The 18,898-nt window shown below is 39.5% G+C and overlaps 1 protein-coding gene across 1 annotated transcript in view; it reads right to left on the bottom strand.

The window, feature by feature from the left end:
* LOC118804498 overlaps nt 1-18,898 on the bottom strand; it is a 43,639-nt gene that overhangs the window by 8,246 nt on the left and 16,495 nt on the right. Inside the window, exons 4-11 of the mRNA XM_036564985.1 lie at nt 13,022-14,884; nt 10,655-10,679; nt 8,576-9,015; nt 7,979-8,109; nt 7,334-7,555; nt 7,117-7,224; nt 6,271-6,405; nt 5,939-6,110 (exon numbers count right to left, since the gene is read on the bottom strand). Coding sequence (XP_036420878.1) covers nt 5,939-6,110; nt 6,271-6,405; nt 7,117-7,224; nt 7,334-7,555; nt 7,979-8,109; nt 8,576-9,015; nt 10,655-10,679; nt 13,022-14,884 — 3,096 coding nt within the window. The remainder of the gene's footprint in view (nt 1-5,938; nt 6,111-6,270; nt 6,406-7,116; nt 7,225-7,333; nt 7,556-7,978; nt 8,110-8,575; nt 9,016-10,654; nt 10,680-13,021; nt 14,885-18,898) is intronic.

The following is an 18,898-nucleotide window of genomic DNA, read 5'->3' as shown; positions in this document are numbered from 1 at the left end:
ACACATGTATGCAGTAAGAGTTACAACCTGTAAAAAGAAAGAGAAGTTCGTTAAGTTAATTATATGAAAATGAGTTAAAACTTACCTGTTGTTTATGTGTATTCATTTGTTGTTAAGTGAAGAAAGTGCTTGTGAGTAACAGTGAAATGAGAAATGAGTAAGTGCGTAGAGAAAGTGTTACAGTACCTGTAACAGGTCAGGTTTTTTTTAAGGATCATCAGAACCTGGGAATCAGAGCCTAGTTGGATCTTCTGAGAAGTCGATGGCAAGCCACCCACGAATAGAACGGTTTCTTTGAGATCCGTCTTCACTACGGACTGGTGAACTAACAAAAACACAAGACTAAAATACTCTTTATTCTCTATTTCCTTTTGTGAACAAGCACCAGTATTTCAGTTAATTGTTTTGTTATTCATTTGTTTTTGGGTTGTTTATTTTTTCTGTTGATTAACAGTGTATTAAGTTATTAGGGTGAAACAAGAATTGAAATCTGTCTAAACTATATCGAACTAAAATAGAGAAATAATTCTAGCTTAGCTCCACACACCTTCCACCTCCCCAACGAACCTGGTTGTACTGGTCCATAGCCTTATTGCAACTTCAGCATTTGCGTCTATTCTGCAGTGTAATGGTCTTATGGTAACCAGCTGTGCTGCTGGAGGTAAGGTTGTTGCTACTGTAGTTCATTAGTGAGCTAAAATGGGGTTACATAGACAGTCTGAGTCTACACTGTGACCACTATGGACACTCCAAGCTCCTACGCAAGAGTCATGTTTGTAGACTCTGTTTTTAATAGAGCTGTGCCTGAAGGGCTCCATGGCAAATGGCTACAGGTGAGTGTAGACCCTTCCATCTTACTGTGATTGTTAATTTTCTTTCTATCAAGAGGCAACTTGTATGGCTGGGACTCTAGCTGTCAGAACCCCTATTTGTCAGTGCTGGGGTACCTTACAGTTGTGTTCCTTTGCTTCTCCCCTACCAACAAGGGCACCTCTAGTGACTCTTCTGTCAAATTAATGATGAGTCTGCCTATAAGAAAAAAAAAACAGTTGAGATGATGATAAATTTTTGTGAGGACCCACCATCCATCTTCCCTTTGTATCAATAACAGTGCTGTTAGTAAGGGAGTCATCCAGATTTCTAGGTACAGCCATCTTCCAAGAACTTAAATGGAAGGTAAACACAACCATTATCAAGAAAGCTCATCAGAGAATCTTCTTTCTGCAAAAGTTGCAGAAACTCCTCTCACTGGTTCTCTTAGTTCTACAGATCCACCATCAAGAGCATTCTAACCACTTCCATAAGTCAGGGTCCTTACTTGAACTCCATTGAGATGCTGCACAGGACCTTAAATGGACAGTTCATGCTTGAAATATCTCCAGCATGGCTGAATTATAGCAATTCTGCAAAGAAGAGTGGGCCATAATATTTCCATAGTGATGTAAAAGACTGATCTCCAGTTATACAAAGCTGTTGTCAATGTTGCTGTTAAAGTTTATTAAATTTAGGAGCAGTTACTTTTTCACATGGTTAATTTAGGTGTTCAGTAATTGTAAATTGTTCGCCAGTTAGCTCCCAGTATTTTTTTTTTTACCCAGTTTCAAGAATGGGAAAAAAATCAGCCGCCCCCCTTGCGGTCGAAGCTGGTATAGCATGCTAATATTAGCCACTTAGTTCTTCAGTAAACCTTTTTTTCACCTGGTTCACAAAGTGCAAGGGGAAAAATCTGCCACCCCCTGCTAGTTTAACATGGTAAGTGTTAGTCATTTTTTATAGTAGTTGAAAAATATGGAGGCTCTGAAAGGATGTGATTTTTTAGGTACAAATCTTGTGAGCACCAGATATTATCAGATGAGCATCAGGGACTATGTGGTGAGCACTAGATACTATCAGGTAAGCACCAGATATTATCAGGTGAGCATCAGATACTATGTGGTGAATACTAGATACTATCAGGTAAGCACCAGATACTATCAAGTGCATACCAATAGTATCAGGTGAGCACCAGATACTACTGAGCACCAGATACTATCAGGTGAGCACCGGATACTAGCACCTGATAGTATAAGGTAGATTTTTACCTAAAATAATACATCATGTCAGCCATGTCACCAAGACAGCTGCAGCACAGAGTGCAATTAGTCTTGGTGGAGATTAGTGGAGATATCTTCATAAGACACCCACCACGTGTACTGAATTATGATAATAAGCTTTATTTATGCCGCACCGTCTGACCGGAATTTGAAACAGAAAGACTTAAAACTTCAGGAACTTGTGTCATTGAATTGTTTTAAAAACATTATTCAAACGGTGGAACAGTTCCACCATTTGATGTGTAATTTGTTCCGTGGGAATAATTCGTTTACCTATTTTAGCCAGGACAGTCCTGTACAAAGATTTTAGTGAAATCTTTTCCTGCTTAAATAAAAGTAAATAAATAGATGACATCAAATTAAAGATGATGTTTGTAAGGTTGCCATCTTTATTAGTTGGGGGTGACAGCTCTCGTTACTTCTGATATATAAGGGCTTTTTCAGTAGTCAGGCTAAGCCTTAACAGAAATATCCACCATTCTCCTGATTTAGAACGGGGGTCCCACAATAATAATACACTAATAAAAACAATTAACTATTCAGTTCTTCAATATTTACAAGGATTACATGATCTATTTAAATGCAGTGTATTAATTGAGTTAATAAACTAAATTACACAAAGTCATCATTTATAAGGTACTTTCAATTGGGAGGTGTCTGTCCCAAACCCTAACCTCTAAATTTCAACGTGGGAAAATAACATTTAAATTTTTTGCATTTTTTCTATGTTTTTTTTTTCAGTTCTTTCAAAGTGAGGTTAAAAATGTAGATTTAGCTTGAGTTTAATTTTGAAATAACACTTTTGCTGTCCCATTGTTTTCATGTCACTACTGAAACACAAAGGCTCAGCTGAAGAGGAAGAGGGACAGTTAGTGAACTGTTCTCTTATTCCATTGTATATTGAACATTGTATATAACTGTGTGTGATCGTCCAGCATGTGACCAGCTGAGATCTTCCAGCTCTTGAACATAAGCAGCAGATCTCAGCAAACCGCACTGTGTGGCTGCAGAGACACAGCAACAGTGCCATCTGCAGGACGTGCTCAAACACTGTAAACCAATCAAACGCTGGCTCTTCTTGTGTCCTCCAGTCTTTTCAGTGCTGGACAGTTTACAAGGTTAAATATCTTAACGAAAACATTTTACAACAACCATCTCTCTCTCAAGGCATCAAGGAGTGGCAGAAGTGTTTCTAGGTTGATTAAAGATTAAGGCCTTTACAAGAAACACAGCATTAATCTTGAGTTAGTTCACAAGAAGCAACTGAAACACTCAAAGAGATACATAAGTTTTTATACAACTCAGGGCTTCCCATTTTTATTCTTAAACTTTGTATAATTTGGGAACCATTAATTCTCAAATTACATGACCTTATTGGCTACCATTATTTCCTAATCAGCATATTAATTTTGGACCATGTCCAGCTTTGTTTGAAAAGAGCTGTATCATTTTTCTTGGCCATTTTCCAAACTCTTAGCTCTCTAAACCCCCCCCCCAATTTGGTTTATTTTGGTAAAATTACCTTAAAATGTTCCACTTATCTCTATCCTAGAGAAGCTTCATTGTAGAAAATTAATTATTTATCTTTTTATATGGTTATTGAGGTCATACCTGTAGGATTCCTACACAGTATTCGGTTTCTAGGTCACACTAAATTCACTGTGACCGAAGGCACAGGGTACACAGAGTTCATTTTACTAGAGGTACAGAACTTAAAAACCTCCACATATCCATCCTTGTGACTTGAAAGTCATAACAACAACATAAGCAATTATAATTTCACTCATCAACAAAAACCCAGAAAACCAATAAAAAAAAAAACAATCCTTCCCACTTATGACTTGAAACCAAAAACAAAGTAACAAAGAGGTAAAAGCAATATACAAGTTAAATGTGAATAACATAGAAACACAGGAGTTTAAGAGATACGAACCACTGTACATGCCCACAATCAGTGTCAGTTAGTAGTGAAAAAAATACATAATGATAAGACCAAAATAAGTATAATGGTGTCACATCAGTTAGTTGTATATAGTATCATATTACAAATGATAAATCAAACTATCACATCACTTCATTCCCAGAGACGGGCAAAAACCTCTTAGATGGAATGATGAAAAAACTCCTGCCTTACTCGCAAAAAGTTCACTTGAGTTCAGCAGGTGATGGAAGGTTGTAATGATTACACAAATATGTACATGAGGAGTCCATAAGTGATTATCATATCAGATACAGAACAATCAGTGAACTCAGGCAATTCCACCACACGAAGCATGCAGTAACCTCAGTCAGTACAGGGCACCATATCACTTTACTTGCTTCATAATAAAAAGATCCCCGCCCAGGGATCCACCTCCCCACCTACAAAGGTCGCTCCCACCTCAGTTCTAGTCTGCTCACTGCACAACTGAATGTTGTTTTGTACAAAGTCTTTTAGAGAGTTTCTCTGTCAGTTCTGAGCCTTGTTGCTTATTGTTATATCCTATTGGATTTTGACCCTTGGCTGTGTTTTTTGGTTTTTGAGTTTTGTACATAGTATTGGATTTGGTTGTATTGAACTTCAGATTTTTCCCTGGACTGCCTATGACCTTTGAAATTAACCTGTTTGAAAATAAAGATAGCTTGCAATTGGATACTACTCGCTTCCCTTCTTCAGAGTTACACTGTGACTTTACACCACACGGAACAGACATGGATCAACTGGAAAGAGGTTTCTAACACATCATATAACTCATATCTTCATACTTGTCTTCCTTTTCAACTTCCATAGGCCTAACAACCAAAACAGGTTATGTCTCAGTTAACTGTTTTCACGTGGTTTGTAAACACCACAAGTGTCCAGTACCACCCACTGTCTTGGCAATCAGTCTGGTGATCAGAGGAATGAGACAACATGACAGAGCAATAGACCCACCAAAAACAAAAATAAGATCATACCCAGTCAAATGAGTATAGCTCTCCCAACCTCAGACAATAACCATGACCACCAGCTTCCTTTGTCTTCCATAATGTTCATAACATGTGCATCCCTAAGGTCTTTCAATTTAATCATCATTATGGTAAAATTTCCCTCATCAGAAGTATGTAGTTACATTGGCCATTTGTGTGGTGCTTGGAGTAAGCACTTTTGCTAATAAGACGAGAAGAAAATGGAGAAGATGAATTTGATTCAGTGTGACATGGTGGCATGCTGCTTAACAGGGTCTAAACCCTAGATGAGCAAACCAAAGGCGACAGTGGCAGAGACAACTCCTAGTGAGGAAGAAACCTTGAGAGGAACCAGGACTCGACTGGGGAACCCATCCTCCCCTGGTCGACACTTGCGGATGGCGTGAGCTGTTAAGGCTTTAAGCAGAGCAGCTGCATTGAAAGCGATGGGAACCAGGCAGGGAGACTGCGCGTGGCCAGGAAAATCGAGATCCTAGGCGCTTTCAAGGACTCACTAGCCAGAGCAGCAAGTACGATGAAAACGGATTTCAAAAGGATGTGGACTAGACTATTCCTGCAGAAGGCAGGTGGGTGAAGGGAATTCAGGAGAGAGTTGAGGTTTGTGGCAGAGTGGTTCGTAGCTACACTGGCATCTCACAACAAATTGCAAACACCTTATCACAGGAATGGAAGTTGGATGTAAATTTGTAGAGCATTAGATTGGAAGATAGAGAGGTTTAAGGCACCCCCCCCACACAAACTTCAGTTATGACATAACTTCATTTATGTATCCATGTAGAGAAGCAACCAATACAAAGGGCACTGTTCTAAGTTAACCTTACTGTTGTCTAGCCCATGAGCCATCAAACCCCAATAGAATAGCAAGATCATCATCAAAGCCAAAAGCAAGCACTGACTCATTCTGATGGCTAATCTGCTCCTCAGATTCTGCAGTTTTGCCTCCTTCGTCGTCAGTGGGGCCTTTGTCAACATCCAGTTGCCACTCACCTGTTGTTTGATCTGCAGCTTCCTCAGGCTGTTGGGCAGGGACATCTGCAGTGGATGGTTCTCCAGCATCTTGGGGTTTAGCTGCAGGGGTTAGTTGTTTGTCATCTGGTGCTGCTGCTCAAGGAACATCACTTACCGCTTGCATTGGGTGATTGGATTCCGGAGCTCTAGAACAGTGGTTTAGATAGTAACACAATTTTCTTCCTTCCACTTTTCCTGCTGTAAGTGTGGCCAGAATCACCTTGAAAGGCCCCTCATATCTGGGCTCATTCCACTTCCTTTTGAAGACTTTGGCATAGACATAGTCTCCTGGAAGCATCTCTTTCAGGTCTTTCTCATAAATTTTGGAGGTCCATACAACTGTGGCACCTTTTACCTGGGCAAAAATATCTCAATAGATTTTAGTTAGACATGTCACCTGCTCATGCAATTCAGCTTCAGATAGTGTGCATGAAACATCTCTTACCTTTTGCTAACTGACATGCTGTGGCTAGTGCCTTAATCTCAGCCAATTGTGCACAACATTGTTGGGGAACATCTCAGGAAAGAACACACCAAAATGATGTCACACAAACAAAAGATAAATTCAACAAACTGACCAAATTACCAAACCAAAACACCTCTCAAGGGAGAGAGAGCTGACTATATTTCAGCCTTTCCTTTTTTTCCCCTTGTCTTAAATGAAAACAATGTTTCTCTCTCTTATTTTGTTTGTCTCTTTTTCTTCTCTGTCAACTAGCTTAAAGCAGTGCTTTGTATTCTCCTCTTTGTTTGTTTTCTCTTTTTATCCTTTTCTTTTTTCTCTTTCTTTTGTCTTTATACCCACCTGGGCTAAAGTACTGTACTGGTCACCCCTCTACAAAGGTGTGACAAGTGTGTTCTGTTTGCCACAGCCTTAAATGCTGATAATCAACAGGGGTGCCTGGTTGGCACTGATTACCCCTTGTTATTCTGGGATTTTGAGTCTCCCAGAGAAAAGTGCCTCACCACTGTTGCCCTCTGCTGGCAGTTGGCAGCACAGGGTGACCCTTTACAGGACCCCCTCCTCTAGGACGGCCCCAGAAGTCCCCAGGCCTACAGCACACACCTGCCGGAACTCCTGGATGAGTCCCAGGTCGAAAATGTGGCGTGCAGAAACCCAAGACCGCTCCTCGGGTCCGTAGCCCTCCCAGGCCACCAGATACTGGGTGCCATGCTGTGCTCCACATGGACGGCAGGAGATGCAACTGATAGGTGACTGGGTTGATAGGTCTTTCCACCTTTAACAGCCCCACGAACCATGGTGCCGACTTCTTGGATTTCACCTGGTGAGGGCGGTCCTTAACAGACAGCCAGATTCGCTGACAGAAAGTTGGCATGCCATGTCTCTTGCAGTCAGCTATGCATTTCCTGGCCTCAGTCGTGGTCAGCAGCAATGCGCAGGCCTTCTGCCATGCCCTCCGGCAATGCCTTACAAATTGTTCAGCAGCAGGGACCCTAACCTCACCCCAAAACTGTTCAGCAAACATGGGCTGAGGGAACCCAAACTGGCATTCAAAAGGTGACATGGCCAGAGATGAATGACAGAGTGTGTTATGGGCATATTCTGCCCAAGGTACATGATTCACCCAAGAGGCTGGGTTGGTGGAAGTCAAACACTGCAGAGTCTGGGTAAGATCCTAATTGACCCTCTCTGTTTGGCCATTGGACTCTCAGTGGAAGCAGAGGAGAGACTTGCAGAGGCTCCCATGAGCTGGCAGAAAGCCAGAAAGGATGGAGGAGACCTTGGGGCAGTGACCTGGGTGCCTTGTTGCGAGCACATACCTCACATGATGCGATGAAGGCATGGATGTCCTTCTCCATACTAGGCCACTAAAAACATCTGTGCAAAAATCCCAGGGTCCTAGTCACCCCCAGATGCTCTAAAAAAGGGGGGGGGCATGTCCCCAGGACATAACTTGCTCTCTCACTGCTGTGAGAATGTACATCTTACCAGGAGTGCCTCCTGGGTGATGGTCTCCAGCTTCCATTAGAGAGGAGCCAGAATGCGAGGAGTGGGAATAATGGGCTCTGGAGTGGGGTCTGACTAGGAAGGTGCCCACTACCTCGAAAGAGCATCGGGCTTAGTGTTCTTGGAATTGGGTCTTTAGGACAGCACAAAATCAAAGTGGCTGAAAAACAATGCCCACCAAGTTTGGCAGGGGTTCAGCCGCTTAGCCTGCTGTATATATGCCAGGTTCGTGTGGTCAGTCCAGACCATGAAGGGGTGCTTGACAGCCTCAAGCCAGTGCCTCCAGTCCCAAAGGGCACACTTTACAGCCAGAAACTCTCTATCCCAAACATCGTAATTACACTCAGCTGGTGTGAACTGGTGAGAGTAAAACGCACAGGGATGGAGCTTCTCGGCTGGGACTAGGCGCTGGAAGAACACTGCTCCTACACTCAGATCTGAAGCATCTAGCTCGATGATAAATGGTTCCTCAGGATCGGGTAGCTCGAGGAACCGGAGATGTTAGCTTTAATTTATTCAAAGGCATTTTGGGCCTTGGTGGTCCAACAAAATGGACCTGGAGTCTTCCAGGTGAGGGGAGCCGCCACAGAAATAAAGTTCCGTATGAAGCACCAGAAGAAGTTGACAAACTCCAGGAACTGCTGGACCAACTCGAGAGAGGTAGGACAGAGCCATGCCACCACAGCCTTGATCTGGGCAGGATCCATGCAAAGGGTGCCTTTAGACACCACAAAGCCCAGGAATGATACTGTTGAGGCATGGAACTCTGACTTCTCCAGTTTAACATACAGGCAGTTCTCCAGTAACAGCTGGAGGACTCGCCTGACATGCCCGATGTGTTCCTCGAGGGAGTGACTGTAAATGAGTATATTGTCGAGGTAGACGTGTACATGGTGACCCAAGGCCTCCCTCAGCACATCACTTATGAAGCGCTGGAAGATGGTGGGGGCATTCATGAGCCCAAATGGCATGGCCAGTGGGGGTGAGGAACGCCATCTTCCATTCATCCCCGTTTGATGCGTATTAGGTTGTAGGCAAAGTGCAGGTCCAGTTTGGTAAATATGGTGGCCACTTGCAATGCCTCAAACGCTGTAGACATCAGTGGCAGGTGGTGGCAGTCTTTGACGCACAAAAAATATTGATTTGAAACAATAACAAATCCAAGCACATAGCAGATTTTTCTCCTGACCATGTAGTTTTTATTTCCTTCTAATACACCCTGAAAAATACAAGTGGACTGTTTTGTCCTCCTCAGGGCTATGCATGACATTTATTTCATGTGTCTGTGCAATGAATATCTGGCTTGCTGTGAACTTCACTAAAGGGCATACTGGCAAAGATGTCTTTAAAAAGGTAAATGTGTTTTTGAGGATTTTGAGAAGTTACTCTATGCACACTGTATAAACCTCAAATTCATTTGTATTCTATTAATGTGATGTATCAGTGTGTTGAATTGGGCTTTCTCTGTGCTGCTGTGTTTATATTACTAAGTGGAACAAGGCCTTTTTTTTATTGTTGGCTCAGAGTGAATTGATCCTTTCATACAGTTCAAGCTGATAAGCACTTATTATTGTTTTGTTAAATTAGAGTAACAATAAAATGTGACTCATAGGGCTTATATTCCTACAGTCGCAGCCTATGCACTAAGCGAAGGAAGGCAGCCATCTAGGACCCCCTTTGAGCCAAGACCCGTATAAAAACACAAATTATATATAATGTAATTGTGATGTTAACGTATTCCAAAGTACACACTTCTAATTCATGAAGAATGTGTTGTATGCAGTTCTACATAGACATAAAGATTTTTCAAACTTTTTTTAACTGGTTCTATATAGCACCAAAGAGTGTTCTGCTATTGTAATGATGTCAAGCTTGTACCAGTAGAAGAATCCTTTTCGGTGATACATAAACACAGTTTCAAAAAGGTTCTATTTAGAACCTCATCTCCATTAATCTGAAGAACTATTTGCAGATAACCATTTAAGCATGAAATTGCTCAATAAAGAAGTATGTATATATATATATATATATGTGTGTGTGTGTGTGTGTGTGTGTGTGTGTATATTTTACACACACATACACACACACACAACTGAAAATAGCTACACCATGTTATTATGGGATGACAAGGCAATCCCAAAAATGCAAAAAAGTTTGTTACTTCCAAAGGTAACTTTGTTTTTGCATTCAGAACATGGGGCTGCACAGGCAGACTGCACATAATGCTCATGTTTACATATGTATAAGGCACCGTTTCTTAAAACGAGCAAAATTATTTGCCATTATGGTGAGCTAATTTCACTTTACAAAATGACTTGTCGTGAAATAAGTTATCTATTAATATGTTTACCACAATCTCAAAATGAGAAATATTAGATATATCTACTAGATTTAAGATGATTTGCCTGAACATTGTTCTTGCAGTGTAGACAAATGAGCCACATATGAGTCCAGATTCTCACCTAATTTAAAAATGTGCATCCAGGGGCCCCACTCCTGTCTTTTGCCTGGACCTCCAGAATCACCAAATCCACCCCAGGTGTTCCTCTTAGTGCGTTTACTTGTTTGAAAAGGTAGTTTGACACAAACCAAATAAAAAAAGTACTAATTTTCAGCTTCGATAAATTACATTTACGTATTAAGGGCCAACTTGGTGTGACCTTGAATTGCAAAATGGCAGAATTACAATCAAGCAAAAACAAACAAAAAAATAAATGTTGAACTGTGTTTATTTTTGGTCTTTAATTCACTTTAAAACAACAGCAACATATATTCAATAAATAACACTGTTAGCATGTCATCTATCATCTTTTCTGTTTATATATACGCTTTTTGTGTGTGTGATATATTTTGGTATATGGCCAACATATATGAACATAAATTGGCATATATGTCACATGTATGACAGTAAGAGACAAATATAAAAGATGCAAAGGAAATATGTTAGTGCTGTCAGAATAAAAACTTCTGTCTCTAAAGCTATAACTGCACAGAAAAAGGAAAAAACTTGTAGTGTAACTTGAAACTTGAAATGTAGTAATGATTTATCCCAAGTAATTCTGGGTCATTTGCATTGATCTATTATTCATGAATTTTTTTGACATAATGTAAAGGGCATTTTCAAATTACATCAAAAAATGAAAAATTATTTTGTTCCAACAACTAAATATGCTAATATGTCATGCAGTCAACTCCAGAATTATTGGCACCCTTCATGAAAATGCACATATTTAAAAAATTCAATACTAGAAATTTACTTCTGGCTTGCCTTAGTAACATTTTTTTAAAAGTAGGTTTTAAAAATATTGGCAATATTAATAGGCAATATTAATATTTGGTAAAGCCTCTCTTGGTGAGAATAACAGCACTGAGCTGATTATTGTTATGCTTAACAAGGTTGGAGAATACTTGTTTAAGGATCTTGGACTACTACTCATTATTACTAACATTATCAGTTTCCTGATATTCTTGGGTCTACCCTCTTCAATACACACTACGGGTTTTTTAATTGGGTTCCAGTCTGGAGACTGAGAGAGCCATTGCAAAACTCTTATTCTGTGTTCCTGCAAACATTTCTGTGTGGATTTTGTTGTGTGTTTGGGGTCACTATCTTGCTCATAAGGTCAAGACAGATTTTGGGATAATATCTCCTGGCATTTAGTGAAATTATGCCACTGATTTTTACAACAGCCCCAGACCACTAGCAGCAAAACGGCCACAAAGCATCAACGATGCACCTTCATATTTGATAGTGGATACCAGGTACTTTTCACTCTATGCAGTTTTTTGTCACCGAATGTGACAATGGTGTGCATGATCAGAAGTTCAATTTATCTGACCACATCACACAATTTTCTTTGTAGTTTTAATGACATTTTGCATGTGGCTTGCTCTTCTGAAAGTCTTCTTTTGTGGAACTTTTCCAAAAATCTTCTGGTGGTATCTGAAAGTGGATTTTGAAATTTTAAAACCTTGTGCAGTTCTGGGACAAGGATTTTTGGGTTCCTCTTTGCCTGTCTTACTATCTTCCTCACTGTATGGGGGAAAATATGCTCAGTATGGAGTTCCATGGACAGAATGAGAAACCTTTTTTTGAATTAAATTATTATCATTAAAAAGAAAAACACTCAAGTTGAAAGATTTCTATTAGATAAATGGTGAGTAATTTCTCCAAACATTGTTAAGGAATACTTTAATCATTATATGCATTGTTTATTTTTATAGGATTTTGTTTTTTTAATGGGATGCAAACAATTCTGGAGTTGTCTGCAGATACTACAGGCCACACAGACACCCAATATAATGATATTCTTTGGTCATTAATACATCAATAGAAGAGACAATACAAAGGTCATACTTTTTGATGATGATTATACGGAACACAGTGCTTAACATTGGGACTAGCAAAATGATATAGCATATGAACAATATAGCAAAAATGTAGTTTTCACAATGTCATGATTTTTTGTAACATTTAATAAATGGGCAAAGACAAACTAATGACACATTTTTAAGTACAATGAGCTGTATTCAACTGTTTCACTGCATTATATCCAGTTGAATTTTCCTTCTAATTAAACATGCAAATCCACGATATCCTCAGTAAAGCATATTGTCACATGTTGTGACATACTTATCACAATCAATATAAATGTCAAATTGCCCTGCCCTAGTGAAACATGTAAAACATTACACATGATTGACATTTAAATGTGAGATAATGGAGAAAGTCTAATAATCTGTCCATCATGAATATACTGTTCTTGATAGTGGACAAACTGTTCAGTATGTTTGCTGATGTCCAGGAATAAAAAGCAATGCATGTGAAATGGTAATTTATGATTTTAAAAAATAGCATTTGATAATTCTCTAATGTTTAAAAATAAAACATTTAGTAACGGTCATACAAAACTGTGATCATGCAAAGTAAAACAGTATGAGCTTCAGGGAAGCTTCTGTTGGAAAGTGAACAAATTTAACATTTTTTCTTTTTATTTTTTACAAACATTATGAACAAATCGATCTACTCTTCTGCCCAGTGCTGTTCTTTCTGCCTCTACCTCTGCACAGCCCTCTACAAATCCTTTGTCTCTTGCCTCTTTTACCTTTTCATCAAGTTTGGCATGAAACTCCTCCTCTGCTTGTTTTCTTGCTACTACTTCAGTCAGTGTTTTAAGATTCTCTATCTCTCTGGTGTGAGTCTCTATAATGAATTCAAGGTTTCTCCTTTCAACTTCAGTCCGTATAATCTCTTCTTCCTCTCTCTCTTTTCGAAAAGACTCCAGCTGCTTCTGTAGCTGTTCCTCCATTTCCTCTCTGAGTTGTTCTTCTTTTTCATTTCTTTCTTTCTCCTCTTTCTCTCTTTGTGCCTCCAGTTGTTCCTTCATCTGTCTTATTTTTTCATTTGCCTCATTTTCTATTCGTTTCCTCTCCTGTTCTTCTTTCTCTTTTCTCTCCTTTTCTTTTAAATCTTTTCCCTCAATTTCTTTTTCTTTTTCCCATTCATGTTGTTTTTGCTTTCTAATCTGCTGTAAAGTCCAGGCTTCCTCCATTGATGCAATTGTTTTCTCCCAATATTTCTGTTGTTTTTCTCTCCTCTTCTCCTCCTCCTCCATCCTCTTTATCCACTCTCTCTGCTGAGTTAACTGCAGCTCTTGTAGCTCCTTCTTTTTACTTTCCTCCGCATGCTGGATTTTCTCTTCCAGTTCCTTTCGCCTTTTCTCCTCCTCTTCTGCCTTTTGTTTATAGTCCTGCTGTAATTTCATTAGTTCTTCTCTTACATTCTTCTCCATGTCTTCTCTTTCTTTCTCAAACTTCTCTCTTTCCTCATTCTGTTTTTTCTTCCATTCTTCTTCTTTCTTTCTTCTTTCCTCCTCCTCCTGATTTCTCCGTTTCTGATCTTCCTCTCTTTGTTTCTCCCACCGTTGTCTGTTCTCCTCTCTTTCTCTGTGAATCTCAGCCATCCACTCTTGCATCTTTTTCTCATCTTCTTCTCTTCTTTTCTTTATGTCTTCTCTTTGTTTCCTTTCCCTTTCAGTCATCTCTCTTTTTATCTCCAGTTCTTTTTCTTTAAATTCTTTCTCTCTTCTTCTACCTTCTGCTTCTTGTTTTTCTTTTTCTTTCTGAATCTCTACTCTCATTCCCTCCATTTCAGCTTCATATTTGGCTTTCAGTCTTTCTTTCTCTCTTTCTATCTCCTCCTCTTTCTCCTTCAATATTCTCTCCTGTTCATCTTGTAGAGCTTTCTCTACCTGCTGGAACATCTCATTAGTGTAGCAGCTCCCTCCATTCACTGTCACCATGGAGTCGATCTTCTCCAGTAGATCAGTGACCTGGGTGGAGCTGCTTTTATTGCTGTTGTTGAGCACATGATATCTGTTACCAAAGTCAAACAGAAATCTCTTCAAGGTTGGTCCACACTTCTCTATGTACTGTTCAATTGTGTTTCCTTTTAGAAAATCTCCTTTACTGAAGACCACTATAGTGTACATTTTACATTTTTCACCAAATGTATCCTTGATCATATTCACTGTGTCTTGCTCCTCTTGGGTGAAGCGCTGTCCGATGCTCAGCACCAGCAAGAACACATGTGGACCTGGAGCTGCCATGGAGATGCACTTAGTGATCTCTTTAGTGATCTCCACATTAGGAACATTAGTATCAAACAGTCCTGGAGTGTCAACCACAGTGATCTGCCTCCCATGTATGTCAGCTGACTCTTTCTGACACACAACAGTAACTGATCCACCAATATCTTCCATAAACACGTCCTCTTTCCCCAAGATGGTGTTTCCTGTTGCACTCTTCCCAACTCCAGTCTTCCCCAGCAGAACAATCCGCAAGGCCTCAGGGCTTTTTGGTGAACCTGTACAGGGGAGATCATTGAACTTTCCATTATCCCAGATTGGTGCCTTTTGGTTAGACAATCAGACAATTTTAAGACACCTCAAATCACTAAACTGAATCTCTTCAATTTAGCATTCAGTTAAAATTATACCTTTCTTTATGTATTCATCTTCTTAATTTAACTATGTTGCAGTCTTTGATTATTTTGTTTTATTTCTGTTAATAAGCAATAATAGTAATGGACAAAAAGCACTAAATTCCACATTATTTTGTTTGATTTCTATGACAGAACTTCATTGCTTTCCTGTAAAGCACTTTTTATACAGCTACTACCTTAGTGAAATTTAGTGCACTTTAAAGAGATACTGAACAGACCAGACCCGGAGAAAGAAGCAGAGACAGAAGACACAGGTTTCCACATAGAAATGAAACATGGGAGAATCACCCAGCAAAAGATAGAAGAAGCCATCAACAGACCAAGGGAAATAGGGCACCTGGTGAAGACAGAATCACTGCAGACATGCTGAAGGCAAACTCCTCTACGAGCGCCAAGGCACTAGAGGAACTTTTAAACAAAGTGTGGGAGGAAGGGAGAGTCACTGAAACATGAAGGAAAGGCATCGTTGTAAAGCTACTGAAGAAGGGCGACCTGTCAGTGTGTGGCAACTGGAGGGGCATCAACCTACTATCAGCACCAGGGAAGATCTGTAGAATCCTGTTACAGAGGATGAGACAAGCCATCGAGAGGATCCTGAGAGAAGAGCAGGGAGGAGTCAGAAGTGTTAGGGGATGCACAGATCAGATCTTTGTTTTGTGCACCATAGTGGAACAGTCACTTGAATGGAACTCATCACTCTACATCAGTTTCATGAATTTCGAAGAAGCATTTGACAGCATCCACCACCCCTCGCTCTGGAAGATTCTTGGAGCATATATGGATTTCCAACGAAAGTCATCAACGTCCTGAGAGACATGTACGCCAACAACCAGTGCTGTGAGGGACATGATGGGCTACAAAGTGAGTGGTTCCATGTGAAAACTGGACTCAGACAGGGCTGTGTAATCTCGCCTGTACTCTTCCTCATCGTCATCAACTGGGTGATGAGAAAAGCCGGAGACAAGCCAAGGGGGATCGTATGGGGACTGACCGCCCGACTCAAAGACACAGACTTTGCGGACAACGCTGCCCTGCTTTCCCACAGCCAGAAAGACATCCAAGAGAAAACAGACAGGGTCGAAAAGACAGCAAGAAGCAAGGGGCTCAAGATCCACCCTGACAAGACCAAGGTGATGAAACTGAAGAACAAGAACGCAACTAAAACCAACATATGTGGAGTGGAGCTGGAAGAAGTACAGGACTACAAATACCTTGCCAGTCACATCTCAGCCGACAGCAACATCGAAAAGGAGAACCCCACCAGAATTGATCTTGCAGCACGAACCTTCAACAGGAGATCCACCATCCAAATTTTGATGTAAAACGTAAAACGTTTCTTTGCGTTGTCATGTTGAAATAAGATGTCTAGAAAGCCTCCCCCTCCCCACCTACCATGACTGATGCTGGCTTTTGAACTTTATGCTGGTAACAATCTAGATGGTCCTTTTTTCTTTAAAAAACACAACATCCATTATTTCCATTAGCAATAAAAAAAATTGACTTGTCAGACCACAATACATGTTTCCACTGTGCATCAGTCCATGTCAAATGAGTTCAAACCCAGAGAAATCATCAGCCTTTCTGGACGTTGTTGACATATGACTTCCACCATGCATAGTACAGCCTTAACTTGCATTTGTTAATGCAGCAATGGATCAACAACGGTTTGCATTCTCAAGCTCATGTGGTGATCTCCATCACAGAGGTAAGCTAGACGCTGGATGTATATTTCATACACCAGCATCCCCTATTTAATATGTTTTAAAGTGCATCTGTCCCAAGTTTTTGGGAACCTATTGCAGTTCTCAATTTTAGAATAAGCGTAAGAAATAAAGCTGATAAAATTAAACATTACATATCTTGTGTTTGTACTTTTGTGACGCAGTGCAGATTCTAAATAAAAATAGGATGCGGTGATATACAAATCATCTAAACCATATTTTTAAAGGAAAATACTACAAAGACAACATATCAAATGTTGAAATTAAGAAATGTTATTGTTTTTTGAAAAATATATGCACATTTTTAATTTGATGCCAACAACACATTCCAAAAAAGTTGGGATGGGGGCATGTTTTCCACTGTGTTTTATCACCTCTTCTTTTAACAACACTTTGTAAGTGTCTGGGAACCGAGGAGACCAATTGCTGTAGTTATGAAAGTGAAACGTTTTCCCATTCTAACTTGATATAGGATTTTAGCTGCTCAACAGTTCAGGGTCTCATTTGTTGTATTTTTCATTTTATAATGCACCAAATGTTTTCAGTGGGTGACAGGTCTGGACTGCAGGCAGGTCAGTTTAGCACCCAGACTCTTTCAATACAGTGCAATGCTGTTGTAAGACATGCAGAATGTGGTTTCACATTGTCTTGCTCAAATAATCAAGGCCTTCCCTGAAAAAGACGTTGTCTGGATGGCAGCATATGTTGCTAAAACATGTATATGTCATTCAGCATTAATGGTGCCTTCACAGATGTGCACGTCATCCCTGACATGTGCATTAATGCACCCCTATACCATCATGAATACTGGCTTTCAACTGTGCTTTAATAACAAGCTGAGTAGTCTTTAGCCCGGAGGACACAGTGTCCATGATTTCCAAAAAGAAATTCATATGTTGATTTATCCGACCATAGAATACTTTTCTACTTCCCCTCAGATCCTTTTAAATGAGATCAGGCCCAGAGAAGGTGGCAGCACTTCTGCATCTTTCTGCAGTTTCTTCTTTGCTTTTTATAGTTTTAACTTGCATTTGTGGATGCAGCGACAAACTGTTTTCACAGACAATGGTTTTCAAAAGTGATTCTGAGCCCATGCAGTGATTTCCACTACAGAATCATGTCTGTTTTTAATGTAGTGCCACCTGTGGCCGCAAAGATCATGATATTATGTACCGTAGATGATGAAAAGCAAAGGTTTTTTGCTACTATACATTGAGAAATGTTATTCTTGAATTGTTGCACTGTTTGCCTGAGCAGTCTTTGACAGAGTGGTGAACCCCTCCCCATCTTTACTTCTGAAAGACTCAGCCTCTCTGGGATGCTTTTTTATACCCAATCATGTTACTGACCTGTTGCCAATCAACCACCAGGTGTTTTTTTAACATTACACAACTTTACCAGTGTTGTTGATATCAAATTCAAAATGGGCAAGTATTTTTCAAAAAACAATAGATTGTCTCAGTTTCAGCATTTGTGATGTTGTCTTTGTATTATTTTCAATTTAATATAGAGTTTAAATGATTTACACATCATTGCATTTTGTTCTTATTTACATTTTGCACAGCGTCCCGACTTTTTTGGAAATGGGGTTGTATATCAGTACAGGTCAAAGTAGATTTTTAAATTACTGCTCTCTGTTTTTATTTGCATTTTACTTACTATCCCTTTACTATTTTACAGTTACTATTTTTTATTTCAAACATTTTTGGAATTGGGTTTGTATTTGCAGGATAATTCCAAAGGTCATTTTTGTGAACTAATGGCTTCTGCATGATCAACTCTGATATTTCATCCACACTGTTACATTACGAAGCCTGAGATGAACATATAAGGTCATATTACTAGAAGAAGGCAGATCAATAATTTATTCTAAGACAATTAGAAATGTGTATATGTAATATGTAATTATAGTTTTTAAAAGGTTTTTAAAGTGTGCAACAAAATTTATAAAACTGGATATAAATGTGTATCTAGGTACTGATTTTAGGACTGTGAAAAGTGTTTTTGAAAATACATTTGAATCACACCTTAATAACTGAATGAATGCCAAAACCCTAAGTAAACAATCCATGAATTTTAATATAAAATACAATATATACACTTTTATTTAAAACACACATTATTAGTGGACATTATTATAAAAAACAGCTCATAT

This window comes from Colossoma macropomum, unplaced genomic scaffold (assembly GCF_904425465.1).
Source record: "Colossoma macropomum unplaced genomic scaffold, Colossoma_macropomum, whole genome shotgun sequence".
In the NCBI taxonomy this organism is placed as follows: Eukaryota; Metazoa; Chordata; class Actinopteri; order Characiformes; family Serrasalmidae; genus Colossoma; species Colossoma macropomum.
This window is presented reverse-complemented; position numbering and strand designations above follow the sequence as displayed.